The sequence below is a fragment of the Plectropomus leopardus genome, chromosome 10 (genome assembly GCF_008729295.1).
Source record: "Plectropomus leopardus isolate mb chromosome 10, YSFRI_Pleo_2.0, whole genome shotgun sequence".
NCBI classification, from domain to species: Eukaryota; Metazoa; Chordata; class Actinopteri; order Perciformes; family Serranidae; genus Plectropomus; species Plectropomus leopardus.
Window position 1 is genome coordinate 34,920,607 of NC_056472.1, and position 17,215 is coordinate 34,937,821.

At 42.4% G+C, this 17,215-nt stretch overlaps 1 protein-coding gene and 1 long non-coding RNA gene across 2 annotated transcripts in view; both read right to left on the minus strand.

Annotated features, from left to right (window-relative positions):
* Positions 1-17,215, minus strand: part of ttn.1 (titin, tandem duplicate 1) — a 194,389-nt gene that overhangs the window by 108,292 nt on the left and 68,882 nt on the right. Inside the window, 19 exon segments of the mRNA XM_042494071.1 lie at positions 653-931; positions 1,116-1,514; positions 3,391-5,853; positions 6,384-6,470; positions 7,303-7,395; positions 7,592-7,678; positions 8,021-9,739; positions 10,268-10,891; positions 11,126-11,215; positions 11,622-11,696; positions 11,968-12,189; positions 13,215-13,292; positions 13,506-13,577; positions 13,881-13,949; positions 14,178-14,237; positions 15,429-15,473; positions 15,562-15,645; positions 15,968-16,045; positions 16,706-16,915. Coding sequence (XP_042350005.1) covers positions 653-931; positions 1,116-1,514; positions 3,391-5,853; positions 6,384-6,470; positions 7,303-7,395; positions 7,592-7,678; positions 8,021-9,739; positions 10,268-10,891; positions 11,126-11,215; positions 11,622-11,696; positions 11,968-12,189; positions 13,215-13,292; positions 13,506-13,577; positions 13,881-13,949; positions 14,178-14,237; positions 15,429-15,473; positions 15,562-15,645; positions 15,968-16,045; positions 16,706-16,915 — 6,834 coding nt within the window.
* On the minus strand, positions 10,853-11,435 carry LOC121949596. Its single transcript, XR_006106251.1, has 3 exons — positions 11,348-11,435; positions 11,126-11,215; positions 10,853-10,891 (listed from the first exon to the last, which is right to left on the minus strand). It is a non-coding gene; the product is annotated as an uncharacterized LOC121949596 (long non-coding RNA).

Sequence of the window (17,215 nt, forward strand, 5' to 3'; positions counted from 1 at the left end):
AAAAAAGTTTGTGTTGGTGTGTGACAGAACAGTTTTTGTATATCTGAACAGTAGTAGACATGTTTATATTTGCATTACTTATTATAATATTTCAGTCAGAATTCAGGTTAAACTGTGTACCTGAGCTATGGTGCCGTGAGGCAGTTCAGTGTGCACGACAAAAGAAGACGTTGTGCTAAAGGATGATGAGAAATCTGCGTAGCTGTGGATCAAAATACGTTTTTGACCGTGCTTTATTTTACCGTTTTAATGTGAGAAACAGGAAATCAAGCTGGCATTGGACAATACTGCTGAATTTTTCTGCATTCAAAATAAACCTTGTTAAAGTTTTTGCAGCCTCATGTGAGTGTTGATTTATAAATTGGAACTTGAGTCAAAACCGAAACCTGGACAGAGTGGCCGAGGAACTGTGTCGGTACGACCACTTTAACCTCTAAAACAAGCCGGGCTGCAGAGATCTGAGGACAAACAGGCTGAAAGGATCCATTTTTTCTGTAGTTTGTGATTATCACTCTGTTTTGTAACTATAAACCTGTCCTTGATGTCCTGAGTGGACAAGCGTGTCAGCTGGTGATCAGAATCCTGAACGATGGAGCACTAACAGGCTGCCCCTGCACTCAAACTCTACCACGACCTCCTGCCGACCGCTCACCGATCACTTTGACGTTGGTCATCGTTTTGATGTCCTCCTGTCCGTCCACCTCACAGGTGTAGGCGCCGGCGTCCTCCTCAGTGGAGTTCTGGATGGTCACAGCGTGCTGCAGACCAATCACATTAATGGCCACTTTCCCGGCCTTGTTCTTCAGTACGGCGCCGTTCCGTTTCCAGATCACATCTCTCTCTTTGTTCAGCTCACAGGTCAGATACATTGGCTGAGTCTTAATGCACGTTGTCTCTGGCTCCAGCTCCTTCAGCCATTTCACAGGCAGCTCTGCACAGAGAGACAAAACGCTTAATCAGCAGGAACGAGGCTGAGTGTCACTCAGAGTCCCCTCACTGAGGCAGACACCATACCTGAGTCTGAGGACTGATCCACGTCTACAAGAGCTTGTTTTTATTAGTTAACAGAATGAGTCAGACAATTCGAATGTTGGAGAAAAACCTCGTTAGTTTACCTTCAACAATGAGCTTGGCTGTGCACGATATTTCCTTGCCGGCGTTCTTGGCCACACAGGTGTATTCACCGGTGTCCGACAGCTGGACATCAATAATGTTCATCTTGCGATCTTTGCCGTCAGATATGAATTTGTGTTTTGGGTCCTCGCGGATGTTGCTGCCATCTTTCATCCATGATGTGATAGCAGTGGAAGGCGAGACCTCACACTCAAACACAGCGGAGGAGCCGATGGACTCGGCCTCCTTTAGGACGATGTCCTGAAGCTTCTTGATAAACTTCAGGGGGACGGCTTTGAGCTTGAACCCTCCGAAGGGTTCCTCTGGTGGTGACGGGCCTTTCCCGCCAGGCCTCAGGCCGCGGCCTCTGCCGCCGTCACCAGGAGACGGGGTCTGTCTCGCTGCAACGTCAAACAAAATCTCATCAAGTTAGTTTCAGATATGACAGCGCGGGAAGACGCAGACATTGGATAACAGGATGTTTTTTGCCTACCGTGAATTCAACATGATTCAGCTGACAAAATCTCACATTCAACAAAAATCTGTTTCCAGTCAGCAGTGTTAGAGTAAAATTCTGTTTGGAGCAGGAATCATGCAGAGTCACTCTTTACGCAGCGCAGTCACCAGAGGAACATGTTGGCATTATACATTTCTGGAAACTGCAAAAAATATTTGTACATTTTTAGGTGTTTTTGTCACTGATTTTCCAGTTTTTTTGTTGCCAAACATGGGTGATTTTAGCAACCTACTGTCACATTTCCAGGAGTGTTTATGCCACCAAACATGGGTGCCTCTTAACAACCTGCTGGAGCTTTTCCAACGGCTCTCGTCCCACTGAACTTGCTTGTTTTCAGCAACCCATCACTGATTTTCAGCAGCTTTTGTGCTGCAAAACACAGCGTTTGGGCACCGAATATGGGTGTTTTGAAAACCTGTTGGTACATTTCCAGCAATGTTTGTTTTTAGAAACCTATCTCTGCATTTCTAGCAGTGTCTGACACCAAATGTGGGCATTTTTTAGTGAGATGGTGACCCGTTTCCAGCAGTATTTGTGCAACCAAACACAGCTATTTTAGGCTAAAACATGATCTTTTCCTAACCATAACCAGGTGTCTTTTTGCCTAAACCTTTCACAGTTTACACACAGCGTTGCTGAAATGTAAAGTTTTGTCATATTCCTCTACACAATAACCAACAAAAGTAACGTATCCATAATTTGCAGAAATGTACAATGCCAACTTTTTTTCTGGTGATCATGTCGTTTTATGAGGTCTGGGTATCAACATTTTGTAATTCATTCTAATACAGTGTATTAGTCCTGATACCAAAACAGTACAGTCTGAGAGTTTAGACTGTTAATTCCCCAACATCTTAACACAGGCAGCTGTACAAGAACTTTGCCTGAATAACAACAAGAGTACAAATCTTTTGTACTTGACAGATTTTGATTTGATTTAGTACTGTCTTATTTTGTTTATACCAAAGCCGGAGGTTCAATACCCAGCCCTGTTGTGGATCATCGCACAACATTCAGACGAGATCAGAAACTGAACAAAAAATATCTGGTTTTGTTGAAAAGGACAAAACAAAAAAATAGCTTACACTTTACAACTTTTTTGAGCCAAGTGATTGAAATAGCTTCAGATGTTATGAAGCACAAAGAGAAAACTGTTAGTGCACATGGGCTCAAATTTCATTGAACTCATACCCCCAAATCCTCGGCCTCTGCCTTTTGGTGCCTCCTCTGATGGTTTTCCATCTGGACAAGAAACAACAAGATGAGTTCAAGTCTCTATGAACTCGAAAATCAAGAAGACAAGAGAAAGACTTGAGTAATGCTAACATGCTTAATGAAAGACATATTCCTGTCCACATTAAATGAGAACATTGAGGGGACATCACACGATGAAGGGAATACAGATGGAGTGAAACCTTTTACAAATGGATGAACAATGGGACAAGATGATCAAAAGGACAAACATGGAAAACAGAAGTGAAAAAAGTTGTCGGGGATGACATGACCACAGATGAAGACAAACACTGTGACTGATGTGGATGACACATTTGAGGACAGACATTTTATGACGGACAACATGAGACCATCTGAGTGGATGGATGGTGAATGGATGGATGAACAGATGGATGAAGGAGATCAGGATGAACAGATGGATGAAGTGAAGGACGTGATGAAGATGTGATGAGAATTAGACGTGTCGTTGGTGATGGATGAGGGGCTCCAGAGTCATCAGATGAGGAGTTGGTCGGCCATCGTCTCACCTCGTCTGGTGCCAGGCATGCCTGGTGTCTCCAGCACTCCATCAACCCCTTCACCTTCCCAGTCATCGGGGGGAACCAGCTCCCAGCCCCAGGCCTCCTCCTCTTCCTCCTCGCCCTCTATGTGTACGGCCTCCTCTTCAAACACCTCCTCCTCTGGCTGAGTGGGCACCTTCTTCATCTGCACAGCTCCAGGAGAGACCTCCTTCACCACAGGGATCCGCCCTTTAGCAGGTTTTTCTGGTTCTGACGCCTCATCTGGTGACAGCTTCTTTGGGACCTTTTTGAGCGTCACCGCTTCGATGGAGTCCTTGGGTGAAACAGTTTTGGGAATCTGTTTGACTCTGTCAGTGCTTGGCTTCTTCTCAACGGGGAGGTGCTCCGGTTCTTTAGGTTTATCAACTTTTGGTGACAGAGTCTTCCTTAACTCGACCTTCTTCAGTTGCTCAACAGGTCTTAGGGGCTTTTCTCCCTCCACCTTGTCTTTAGCCACTCTGGGCGATGGAGTCTTTTTCAGTTCGACACCTTTCCTTAGGGCATCTGTTTGTTTCTGTGGGATTTCTTTCTCTACATCTTTCTGCGGCATTACTTCTTTCTCTCCTGTTGGTGTGGGCTTTTTGGGTGGAACAGCTGGCTCCTCTTTCTCCGGAGGTTTCTCCTCCTCTTTCTTAGGTGTTGCAGTCTTTTCGACTTTCCTAAGCTGCTGTTCTTTCAGCTCTTTAGGAGTTTCTTGTCTTGGAGTTCGACTGGGTATCTTTGTGTCAATGGGCTTTGGTTTCTCTTCCTCGGGTGCTTTATCTGGCTTTTCTTCAGGCTTGACCACTTTGGTGAAAGGCTTCAACTTGACCCCCTCTTTCTCTTTTTCTGGTGTGAAAATGGTCCTAGGTTTTCCGTGAAGCTTGTCAGCAGCTGTAGGTTCCGGATCTTTGGGTACCTGATCAACCTTTTTCCTCTGTGGGATCTCCTTCTGGTCTTTGCTGACGTCAGGAGGTAGTTCTGGGGTTGTGGAGGGGGCGTCTTCATGTGTCCTGTGTTTAATGGCAGTGGTGGGTTGATCTCTCTGTGGTGTATCAGCTCTCTGGTACGGAGTGCGTTCAGTATCTGTCTTTGCTTCACCTTCTTTCTTGGCTTTTGGAGGTTCAGCTTCCTCGGGTTTCTCAGGTTTTTTAAATGGTTTCAGTGTCACTACTTCTGGCTCCTCCTCTTTCTTTGGCAATATCTTTATTTTCTTTGTAGTTAAATCTGGCTCTAGTTCTTCTTCTTTTGGTGCTTTTGGGGTTCTTATCCATCTTGATTTCTCATCTTCGGTTTCCAGTTTTTCAGGTTCCTCCATCTTGCCGAGTTCTGAGGTCTCTTCAGCTGCAGTGAAGACTCGTTCAGTTCTTCCAAATGTTACGATCTCTCGATCTTCTCTAATGTGAAGCTTCTGAACTGTCAGTTCTGAATCATAATGCCTTGTCACTTCAACTTTATGAGTTATGACTTCCTTCTCAGGCTCTTTGGGCTTAGTTGGAATCCTTTTTAGTTGGATCTTCTGTGGTTCTTCTTCTGGTGTAACTGCTTTTTCAAATGGTTTCAGTTTGACCGATTCTTTTTGCTCATCTGTTTTTGGCAGTTTAGTTATTTTCTTCTTCTCGACATCTGGCACCTTTGGTTCTTCCTCCTTTTCTGGTTTTGGGGTTCTTGTCCATCCTTCTTTTTCTGGTTTCTGTGTAACTACAGCCTTTTCAGCTTCCTCAAAATAGCCTAATTGAGCCGTCTCCTCCTCTGCAGTGAAGACTCGTTCAGTTCTTCCGAGAGTTATGATCTCTCGATCTTCTCTGTCATGAAGTCCATGAACCATTAGTTCTACATCGTGATGTCTCGTCACTTCAACTTTATGAGTTATGACTTCCTTCTCAGGCTTTTTGGGCTTAGTTGGTACCTTTTTAAGTTTGATCTTTTGTGGTTCTTCTTCAGGTTTCATTGGTTTTTCAAATGGTTTCAGTTTGACGGATTCTTTCTGCTCATCTGCTTTTGGCAGTTCAGTTATTTTCTTTTTTTCTACATCTGGCACCTTTGGTTCTTCCTCCTTTTCTGGTTTTGGGGTTCTTGTCCATCCTTCTTTTTCTGGTTTCTGTGTAACTACAGCCTTTTCAGCTTCCTCAAAATAGCCTAATTGAGCCGTCTCCTCCTCTGCAGTGAAGACTCGTTCAGTTCTTCCGAGTGTTATGATCTCTCGATCTTCTCTGTCATGAAGTCCATGAACCGTAAGTTCGACATCCTGATGCCTTGTCACTTCTGCTTTATGAGTTATGACTTGTTTCTCAGGCTCGGGGGGTCTCACTGGAACCTTCTTCAGCTTGATGACTTCTGGTTCTGGTTCCTTCTCTTTGGATATTCTGGTGTACTTACTCTTCGGCTTTGGTGATTCAGGTGTTTTTGCCTCCTGAATGGGGATCTTACCCTTTTGCTTAAGAGGAGTCACTGTGGTTGAGGCAGTAAATACACCATTTATAACATTCACATAGAGACAAACAACATTTCATCAACACAGGACTCACACGCTACACAAACATGCACATAAATAACAAGAGATATCTGCTGTTTATGAGAGAATACCTAAAATAGCAATAACTACCAGAGTTTACTGCCCTTTTAAAATAAAGAAGCTGATATTTGGTATACCTTTAGTTGGTCCAGGTGCTGAGACTGGTTCCTTGTCTGCAAGAATTTCAATGAGAGCAATGTAAGTATACATAATACAAAAAAAAGGTTTCTTTCTTGATGCAGACAGACACGTGAGTTAAGAAAGTGTGGCAAGCGTTTATTTTCTGTTTCCAGAATAATCTGCACTTAAAATGAGCTTTGAATGCAATGAGTTTTTTGTCATTGCACATCTACCAAGTTACGCTAAAGTAACTTTGTAGCTTTGTATGAAGACTGAAGCTATTACAAAAGAAAGCAGGAGACAAAGAGAAGAAGAACATAAATGAAAATGACAGAAGAGACGTTACCTTCAGGTGGATAGATTTCCTCTGATACAGGAGAGCGTTCAGCCTGAACGACTGGTGGAGAGGGCTTCTTCTCCGCCGGTACTTGAGCTACAAGAATGCCAATTTGATTAAATCACTGGCAAAGATCTGGTGAACAAACAACTGACAGATACTCAAATGACACAGACATAATGAAATAATTCAGACAAACAGATCTCTTTGAGGCAGGACTATCAAGAAGACAAACAACATATATGACACACAGAAGAAACTACCTGCAGGAAGGGTGACTTTTTCGTCCGGAAGCTTTGGTGTCAGTGGAGATGGTATCTTTTCCTCTGGAGTAGACACTTAGAAGTACAAGGTACCAAAGGTCATGACCAAGAGAACAGAAGATATAAAAGTGACAAGACATTAAAACAGACAGAGAGCAGAGGTAAAGAGTGAAGAAAAATGCACATGGATAAATCAGACAGACAGAAAGTAATCTGTGACAGAAACAAACAACATGAGTAGTCTTGATCTTCAAAAACACATCACAAACAGTGTTTTCAAGTTCCACAAAACAAAATAAAGAAGTACCTGCTAGAGGTGCGATTTTGGCTGCAGCAGCAGCAGGAGCAGCAGGAGCAGCAGGAGCAGCAGGAGCAGCAGGAGCAGCAGGAACTGAAGGCTTTGGTGCAGGTGCAGCTGGTTTCTTCTCCTCTGGACGAGAAACTTAAAATACAAGATGCCAAGATCACGACCAAGACAACAACATGGTCAATCAAGACAAAGCTGCACTGAGACTATGCAAGAAAAGACTGAGGACAAGACATACAGCAAGTCAAATGGCAACTGACAGAAGACAAAATGATGAGGATACCTTTCAATCAGCCAGCAGAGAAAACAAACAGACATTTAGTTTACAACAACATTTCAAACCAAGTGAAGAAACTACCTGCAGGAGGAGCAACTTTCTCTGCAGGAGCAGCAGCAGGAGGTGAAGGCTTTGGTTCTGGTGCAGATGGTTTCTTCTCCTCTGGAGGAGATACTTTGGGAATACAAGATGCCAAGGTTATGACCAAGAAAACAACATGCTTGGTCAAAACATACCAAGGAACACAAAACGGTAAAAACATGTAAACCTGCAGACGAATGAGACAATAAGAACACAAACAAACAAAGAAAACATGTCTGACTCCAGATGAGCCAACAAAGATGAGAAAGGAACAAAGTGAACAGACTACCTGCAGGAGGAGCAAAACTGGCTGCAGGAGGAGCAGGAGCAGCAGGAGGTGAAGGCTTTGGTGCTGGTGCTGAAGGTGTCTTCTCCTCTAGAGGAGACATTTTGGAAATACAGTATGCCAAGATCACGACCAAGACAACAACATGGTCAGTCAAGACTTAGCAACCACTAAAGATGAATGAGACATGAACCACAGCACAAACAAGTAGAAGAACCTCTACGTACCTCGTAGAGTAGTGACATAAAGAAAATGTTACAAAGACAACAGACAAATACAGGTTACCGTAGAGATTAGTGCGAAATGTACCATTGTTTCCTGTTATTGATGACCCTATCTGAAGACATGTGAGTACAGGAAATATAAGATGTAAAGAGAGGGTTTGATTTTGTAAAGATCATGAGCCTATGCGGCTCAAAGAAGAAAGAATACCTTTCTGAAGAGTTTGTGGTTCAGTCTCTTCTGTTCTCTTCTTTGCTTTCTTGTCATCTTCTCTTGTTGGGGGAGGTTTAGTTGTGGCAGTTCTCACTTCTTCAAAAGAATCCGTCTCGGGGGTGGTTATTTTTTGTGCCAAAGAAGCAGGTTTTTTGGAAGGAAGAGTTTCTTCTTCGGGGGCAAGAATTTTCTTCTGTGGTGGAACTTGAGATTTTTTAGTTGGAGCAACCTTGGCTTTGGTGAGAGGTTTCTTTGGTAGAATGGTTTCTTCGGGGACGAGGTCTTTTTTGGGAGCAACAATAGCTTTGTGAAGTGCAGGAGAGGTCTTCCTCTTAGGAATAACAGCTTCTTTTGGTGTTGAAATTTCTTCCTCAGGACAGAGTGTTTCCTCAGGTGAAAGAATTTGGGCTTGAACTGGAAGTGACACTTCCCTACTTACTGGAACAAGTTCTTCTTCAAAGGAAACTTCCTCTGACACAGGGGTTGGTTTCTCCAGAGGTACACTATCTTCAAGATACATTTTTTCTGCAGCTTTGGGAGTTTTTGAGATTTCTTCTCTTGGAGACTCCCTCTTTTTAGGGATTATGACGTCTTTTTGGGGAGGAACTGCTGTTATTTTAGGAAGAATTTGGGGTATATCTTGTTCGGGTTTACGAGGCATGGATCTTTCAGATAGAACTTCAACCGACTCAGCTTTCTCAACAAAAGTGGCTTCTTTGGGTACTTCTTTAGGTACTGCTTTAGGTATTCTAGGCTTCTTTGGTGCAGATATTTCTTTAGATGTCGAAAAGATTTTAGGTTTAACAAGATCCTCCGTTGAAGAGACAATTTCTTCATCAAGGTCTTCATGATGTACCGATATAAATGATTCAGTTGCCTCTTTCTGTTCAGTGTAACCTGAAGGAATGTCAGCTTTCACAAGTTTCCTTTCTTGAGTTTTCTTGTAAGCCAGTACCTCCTTTTCAGATGTGAATCCAGTGTCAGTTGGAGGATCTATCGTCTTTACAGGACAAGTCATTTCAGGAGGAAGAACTTCTTTCTTGGCAGGATGAATCATTTCAGGAGGAAGAACTTTTTTGGCAGGATGACTCATTTTAGAAGGAGGAACTTCTTTCTTGGTAGGATGAATCATTTCAGATGGAGGGACTACTTTCTTGGTAGGACTAGTCATTTCAGGAGGAGGCACTTCCTTCTTGGTAGGACAAGTCATTTCAGGTTGAGGTGTGATGTCTCTTTTTGATTGAAGAGTTTCAGTTTCCTTTGGAGGTGGAGAGACAGATGTCAAAGACATTTCTTCTGTTCTTTCTTCCACTTTGTCCTCCATTAAGTCTTCTTCATCGTAAGATTCAGTGTTCTCCAGTTTTACAGCCTCATATTTTATGTATTCTGGCTCAGTGTCCTCGAGTTGCTCAGTGTCTCCAACCTGCCGACATTCACAGTACCAGGTAGAATCCTCATCCTCTTTCTTAAGAACCATTTGTTGTCTGATCTCCATTTTCAAAGTGCTTTCTTCTCTCATAATTGACTCCCTCAGCTCAACTCCCCTTTCATACGCCCTGACTTCCTCTCGTCTGTGTCCAACATCTTCTGCCAAAGATATCTTCTCACCATGATCCCTCTTCAGAGACAACTGCCTGCTGTCTTTAAGCACCACTGTTGTTTGCTCAAGATCAGTCCTTGGAGCAACTGGAGTCATTTCTAAGATATCATCCAAGACTGAAGATTGCACCATGGAGCGGTGACCAAGAGGAAAACACAAGACAAGAATCATCAAGACACATGAACAAAAATTTCAGTGTGGCTTATATTCAACTTTGATCCTCATTGTACAACTAAACTGAGAGTATTATGAATCACTACCTCTCAGCTGTGGAGTTTCTTTAGACTTTGGCTCGACTAATACTTTTCCAGAAGGTGTAACCTCATCTGGTTTCAGGGACAAATAAAAAAAATTAGTCAGTCTACAAGAATGTGATGCACATTTGTGCTGATTTTCTACAGAGTACCTGATAAACATTTGATCATACCTTTGATGGGTGTAATAGCCTCCAGCTTTGTTTTAGCTACTGCTGCTGTTTCTTGTGGTATCTCCCTCTGTTTTACTGTTTTAATAACTGATAAATATAGCAAACAGTCAACACATGACAGCACAGACATCACCACAAAACCTTTAAAGAATTAGCTTAAGCCAGCACATATCAAGATGAGTGGGAGTTAGTTAATAAGATGTTCAGACTTATCTACCTTGTTGCTGAGGCTTTTTAGCCTGAAGAATTTGCTTTGGTGCCTCCAAATCTTGTGGTGGTGATGGTGCTCGACGGAGCAGCACTGGTTCCTCTCTTACTAACTCTGCAGCCTCTTGAGTTTTCTCCAGTTCTACCGGTGGTTCAGTCACCATTTTCTGTGCTGCCAGAACCTTCTTGGGTTCTTCTGGAACCTTATTTGGGAATTCAGGAACTTTCTTTCTTTCTTCCACAACCTTATTTGGTTCTTCTGGAAACTTCTTTGGCGCTTCAGAAACCCGCTGTCTTTCCTCCACAACCTTTTTGGGTTCTTCAGGAACCTTCTTTGGGGATTCAGGAATCTTTGTTGGGGATTCTGGAACCCTCTTTCTTTCTTCAACCACACTTTTTGGTTCTTCTGGTACCTTCTTTGGTGCTTCAGGAACCCTCTTTTGATCTACCACAACCCTTTTTGGTTCTTCAGGAACCATTTTTGTTTCTTCCACAAACTTTTTTGGTTGTTCTTGAACCTTCTTCTGTTCTTCTGGTTTGGTTTCAGAGACAAACCTCTGTGCTTCTGGCTCAGGTTTACCAGCCAGCAGTTGGGGTTTTCTTGGCAGTTCAGATGTCTCCAGTTCTGAGACAACTTTGAAGAACATTTATGCATAAGATAATTATCTTAAATTGAAAACAGCCGCAAAGCACAAGTCACACTCTAACGAGTGCTTAGCATTCTCAAAGAATTTCATAAAAGATATTTTGGAGCGATAAAGTTTCAGGTGACACTAAGCAGAAATTGATAAACTTAACAAAACATAAGAAACAACACAAACAGAAAACAGAGCAACAAAGAAACATGTAGAGAGCATTTCTGCAGTACCTTTGGTTGGAACAGCTTCAGTCCTGGGTGGAGCAACCTTTGGTGCAGGTGGCTGAATGACAGGTTCCTCTGGTCTGGGTACATCTTGCACTTAAGAGAACATTATGTAATGTTTAACCTATAGGTAATGACCAAGGCTAACATGGAGTCAAAGATTACACTCTGAACGAGTGAGTTCAAAGACTGAGAGGAAGAACAAGGGAAGAAGTCAATAATCAGTACCTTTAGCTGGGAGACGTTCTGGTGCTGAGGGAGGAACCTTTGGTGCAGGTGGCTGAACGACAGGCTTTTCAGGCGCTCGTCGCTCTGGTGCTTTAAAGAACATTATATATATATATAGCGGATATGTTCAGTAAACACTGAGACTTTAACAAAACAGTCCACTCTAACGAGTGCCACCACAGAGACATGTCATCTGAGAACATGAAAAACTCAACATGGACACAACATGACAACACAATTCAAAGAGTTCAGAGATGGACTGTCTGTCCAGTACCTTCAGTCTTTGGTGGAGTAACTTTGGCAGCGATTGGCTGAACTACGACTTCCTCTGGTTTGGTCACAGCCGGCACTTTGGAGAACATTGAAAGTTTTCCATGTTTACATTTATCACGAGGTTCTAGGAGCAAGGTGTTAAAACTCTACAGCTATGACATGAACCTCTCCAGTTAGGCTGTTGAGGGATTAAAAACACCTTAAACCCAAGACACGTGTTTAAGAGGTTAATGAAGAACATCTGAGAACATCAAAGATTTACACAAATGTGTTAAAGAGTTTTAGGTCACAGCAACATGAAACAAACACACTGAACAAGCAACGTCTCTCCAGCTGAACTACATTACCTCTCACTGCAGGAACTTCTGGAGGTTTCTTTGCAGGTTCAACTTTCAGTGCTTCGGGTTCAGGCTTCATTTTGGGCACCCTCTGCTCAGGCGCTGCCGGCTTCTGAGGCGCCACTTTGGGCTCTGGAGGAACCATTTTTGTCTTGGCTTCAGGTTGATAAGGTTCAGGAGGAGTGACCTCTCTGGTCACTTTCTGTTGCTGAGGTTCTGGTTTGGTGTAAACTGAAGGTTGTTGAAGTTAACAGAGAAACATAAGCGTGAGTTGACAGAGCACACATAATGTTAAGATTTAAAGAAGACGTAAAGAAGGAGAAGATGACACAGAAAACATAAACAGACAGCGATAAACAAGAAAAAGAGGAACGGACAGAAAGCCAAGAATGAGATGCTGTTTACGCATCGTAACAAGCTCAGCTGAGACACTTTGGACAAAATGAAGATTCACAGACAGCAAGTGAAAAACAAGAGTTTGATTTAATAAAGATATAGACAGGATTTCAGATTTGATATTCCCCAAAGCGTAAAATTAAATTCTAATATTTCTAAAACTGCTTTCTGAAGTTAAAAAATGATATCTTTCTGCAAATAAATAGATTACTATATATATATATAATATATATATATATATATATATATATATATATATACAATATGTATGAATGCTGCTGTTATAAATGACCAAAGGTCAGAGGGCCTGTTGTACTAAACACCTATACTTTTCCCCTTAAATGTGACACCAATGGCTTAATGTTTTTGTTTTTTTTAGCTAATTGACTTACTTAAAGGTGTTGCACAGAATCCCCTAAAATGTTTCATTAGTTAAGGAGAAACATTAAGGCCTGTGCTGCATTGAAAGATGTTTTACAGAAGTAAAATTCTGCAGCAGTTTGTTTGCGCTCACACTTTCACTAACATTAAGAGATTCCTTTGAGTATAAGACAATAAAATAAGGACAAAAACCTTATATTTAAGAAAACCTTACGATCAAGACTTGTGTTGTGCAACCCAATTTGTTTTAAGGAAATCTAAATTTAAAGCATTTTGTGCAACCTGATTTTACACCCGAAGTATAATTACAGAATTTTATTAATATTTGTAGAGAGGGAAAAGAATAAAGATTTAAATTTAAGAGGTGTTTTTTGGTTTTTCCTGAAGAATGAAGAGTGAGAGCCTGTAAAGACTCTGTAAGATCCGAAACAAAGAAAATAAAGAATCGGTAATAAATACTTTGCTGTGTTGGACGTTACCTTCTGGCGCCACAGCTTCGTCCCACTGAGCCGGAGCGGCGAAGGTTACCTCGGGCTCTTTCCTCTTTGCTTCAGGAACTTTAAAACATCATCACGGAAATCAGTTTCATGATCACATCAAACATCAAGAAAGTTTAATGATTGAGGAGAAAAAGGTGAAGAAAGAAAGAAACAAACACAAACAATGTGACTGAAAGAAGAAAAAGGTCTAAACATCAACAACGACTAACAGGAAGTACATGGATGAGACAGGATGGCGAGGAGTTCTATAAACAGGAAGAGGTCTGATACCTGAGACTGGTGCCGGAGGCGGAGCTACAGGCTTGGAGGGTTTCTCCTCTGCTCTCCTGTATACCTCAGCAGCTTGAAAGATGAAGAAAAGTCAAGTTAAAACGACGAAGAAGGCACAAAGGCACAAAGCTGCTCTCTACTCTACAGAGCGCCTTCACAGAGCTCTGCAAGGGTTAATGTGAGCGTGAGCAAAACACACGGGAGACACAAGGACAGACTGGAGACGAGCCGTGGAGAGAGAGAAGTTTCTAAAGCAGCCGACGGCGTTTGAAGCGTCTAACATAAAGACAGATTCGTGATCAGCGGCTTCGCTGCGTTTCAGCCAGAAGCTTTGACAAACAGCCAGAAGCTCTTTCACTGAAAAAGTGTTTTTACCTTCAGGGACGCCTTCTCTCATCTGCACCTGCGTCCTCTCAATGATCTCGCCCACCGGCTTCCTCTCTTCTGGAGGAGAAGAAAAGTCAAACTTAGACACAAAAAATCAACCCAACGTTTAAAGAGCGCCGCACCTCTCTGTCACCCAAAAATTATTAACCAGCACGAAACAAAGATCCACTGCAGATAAACCACAGCTGATGAGGACACACAGACGGACACACACAGACGGACAGACAGATGGAGTACAGAGGACAGTTTGGACAGTGATTTAAAAAAAGAGAGTGATGTTGATACCTGTGACAGAGGAGTAGTGGACAGAAAGCGTCTCCTCTTGGAGCGTCTCCCTTTTGAAAGCTTTAAAGATAATCAGCAATTAGACAGACGGTCGCTGTTCAGAGACGCTCAGAGACGCTCAGAGACGCTCAGTCGCTCAGAGACGCTCAGACGCTCAGAGACGCTCAGAGACACTCAGACGCTCAGAGACGCTCAGAGACGCTCAGAGACACTCAGACGCTCAGAGACGCTCAGATGCACAACAAGATTCAACCTAAAACAATCAGGTCCCCTCTGACTCGCCCCAAAGCTCTGAGGTGACCCCGCTGACTCTGTAACTTCACATTTCAATCGGAGCTTTTTACCTCAAATTTGTTTAACAACAATTCTGACTTTAAATTCAAACGTCAGATTTTGAAATGAATTTCATTTAAAAACTCAAGGATTCAATTCTTTCCTCTTTTAGAATTTTAAATTATGACAACACGGTCAAAAAAGACTCGTTATAAAAATAAATAAATAATTAGGTTTTGATTGTTAAAAAAATTGATTTTAAAATCACAGTTCTTGAACTATGATAACACGAGATGATGCTCTATTGTACATTTTAACAGAACTTTGTCTTGCATCATCAAGCTCTCTGCGATCAACAGAATAGCATAAAAGCAGTACAAAATTCATGATTTCATAAACTTTGATGTTTATGCAGAGTTCTGAGAATAATCTCTTAAATCTAAGAATATGAAATTGAGGGAACCATGTGATTAAAGTCAGGATCACAGACTTTAATCTGACTAATTCTGATTTTGAGATTATATTTCTAAATTAAAATTTGTGAATTATTTTCAGGGAATTGTTTGATTTCTAAAGCTTTGATGTTGAAGTCAGAATTGAGACCAAATTTAATGCTCAATCTGAGGAATTTTTATTCTATTTCACAATTGATTACTTTTTGATTCTGATCTCACAGCTTTGAGATTAACGGTAAACCTGATTGTTTTGGCTTCCATCTTCTTCCGTGCGTTTCAGATGAGTTTTCGGTGAAGGGGTTAAATGACTGAGCTGTTACTGGGTCACATGATGATGAGGAGGATGAGTTCATGTAAACGCAGGTCAAACTGATCACACGGTTATTCAGGAGGATGAAGATGATGAAGATGAAGGTTTAAAGATGAAGGGAAAAACGTTTCTTCTTTTTCACGCTCGGTAAGAAAGGATGAGTGATGACGGTTAGAGGTGATCGCATCATTAATATTAATCTGTCATTAATACCTTCCACTTCTGTTCGCTCTTCATAGTGATAAAATTCAGAAGAATCTTGGAAAGAAAAAAAGAGACATTTATTTATTTATGAATGAAAGACGGCGCGGGTGGTTAAAGGGTCAAAGTTTGGACCCAGACTCACCTCGGACAAACACGGAAGCTGTTTCTAGGACGTGAACTGACGAGTCGGGGACGTCTGGATAATAATGAGTTCGTATTAATAAATTAACGATTAAAAAAGAGAAAAGAAATTAAAAGTGTTTTGGAGCTGCAGCTGTGTTTTGTTTTTTTTAAGTACTCACCGTGAGGAACCCTTCCTGAGTCCACCTCTGTGGAGGGACAACAGGTACAACACGTCATTAGAGCCACCTCACCGTGACCTTCACCGTGACCTCACTGTGAGCTTCACAGTGACCTGCACCGTGACCTTCACAGTGACCTGCACCGTGAACTCACAGTGAGCTTTGCCGTGACCTTCACAGTGACCTGCACCGTGAACTCACAGTGACCTCACAGTGTGTTTAATGTGCCAGCTGAAGCGTACGCACCTCTCCCTGCCAGGTAGAGCTCGGCTGAGCTGCGAGCTTCTCCCAGCGGCTCCAGACGAGCGATCACCGAGTACACGCCTGGCGGACGGACAGATGGCTCGTTAAACTCAGCATGTTTTAGACTTTAACGCTACTTTTCTGGGTTTACAGAAGAATCAGCTCTCTTTCTCAATGTTTCATTTAAGGCTGCACAACTCACAGATTAACGAGTTCATTTCTCTTCTTGTTTTTTTTGACCTGCAGTTCCTCTGACGTCCACTAGAGGCTGGCTACCAGAGTGAGTCAGTCCCCAAAAACATGAAAGACCCTCCCCACAAACACACACAATTTTTTAAAGAAAACATTACAGAAAAATCTGTTTTCTTTTAAAGAAAACACACCTGGCATGTTTTCTTTAAAAATTGGTGGTAAGATAAATATGAATCTGTAAATATGGTCTGTCCCTCCTCTGACGCCAAATAAAAACATAAGTACCCCCCCAATGTTAAAAAATGATTCAACATGCCTCCCCCTCCCCTCTCATAAATAACCAACTTTCAGGGCCTCATCTCTGCCTTCATCAGCACACCAGCAGCTCAGCTCACACTGCTGAGTGTTCAAACGGCCAGATTTTAAACAAAACAAAGGTTATTAAACAATCCGTGTTGTGCAGCTTTAAAATCATTTCCACAAATTTAAACGTTTGAAAGATAAAACTTTGTTTGTTTGTTCTTGTCTCCTCGCAGCTGAAGAACAAACCTTCGTCCTCGGCTGTGACGTTTCGGATGGTCATAAAGTGACGGCGGCCGTCGGTCCTGAAGTTGTATTTGGGGCTCTCTCTGAGCTCCCATGAGTCTTTGTACCAGGTGACGGTGGCGCTGTCGAAGGACAGCTCGCACTCAAAGGTGGCGCAGTGACGCTCGTTGACCTCGATGCTTCGGATGCGTTTAGTGAACTGGATTTGTTCGGCTGGAAGCAGACGGCCACAGTTAGCTGCTGCTGCTAGCTCATTGCACTGGTCAACTGATCGACTGATTGATTGATCGATGGATTAATTGATTGATTGATGGGCTGCTATTGATCATGTTGTTTGGACAAACACAGAAGACAAACAGTCAAAGAGGTAAGTGTGTGAGTGTTGGTGCGGCGTGGACCTGCTCACCTGTCCTGACAGCTGCTCCTGATGGTGGGATAAAGACATGAGGACAAGTTACAGGTGGACGGACGGTGACCTTTACACACAACAGGAAGTGCACTCACTGCGGCCCG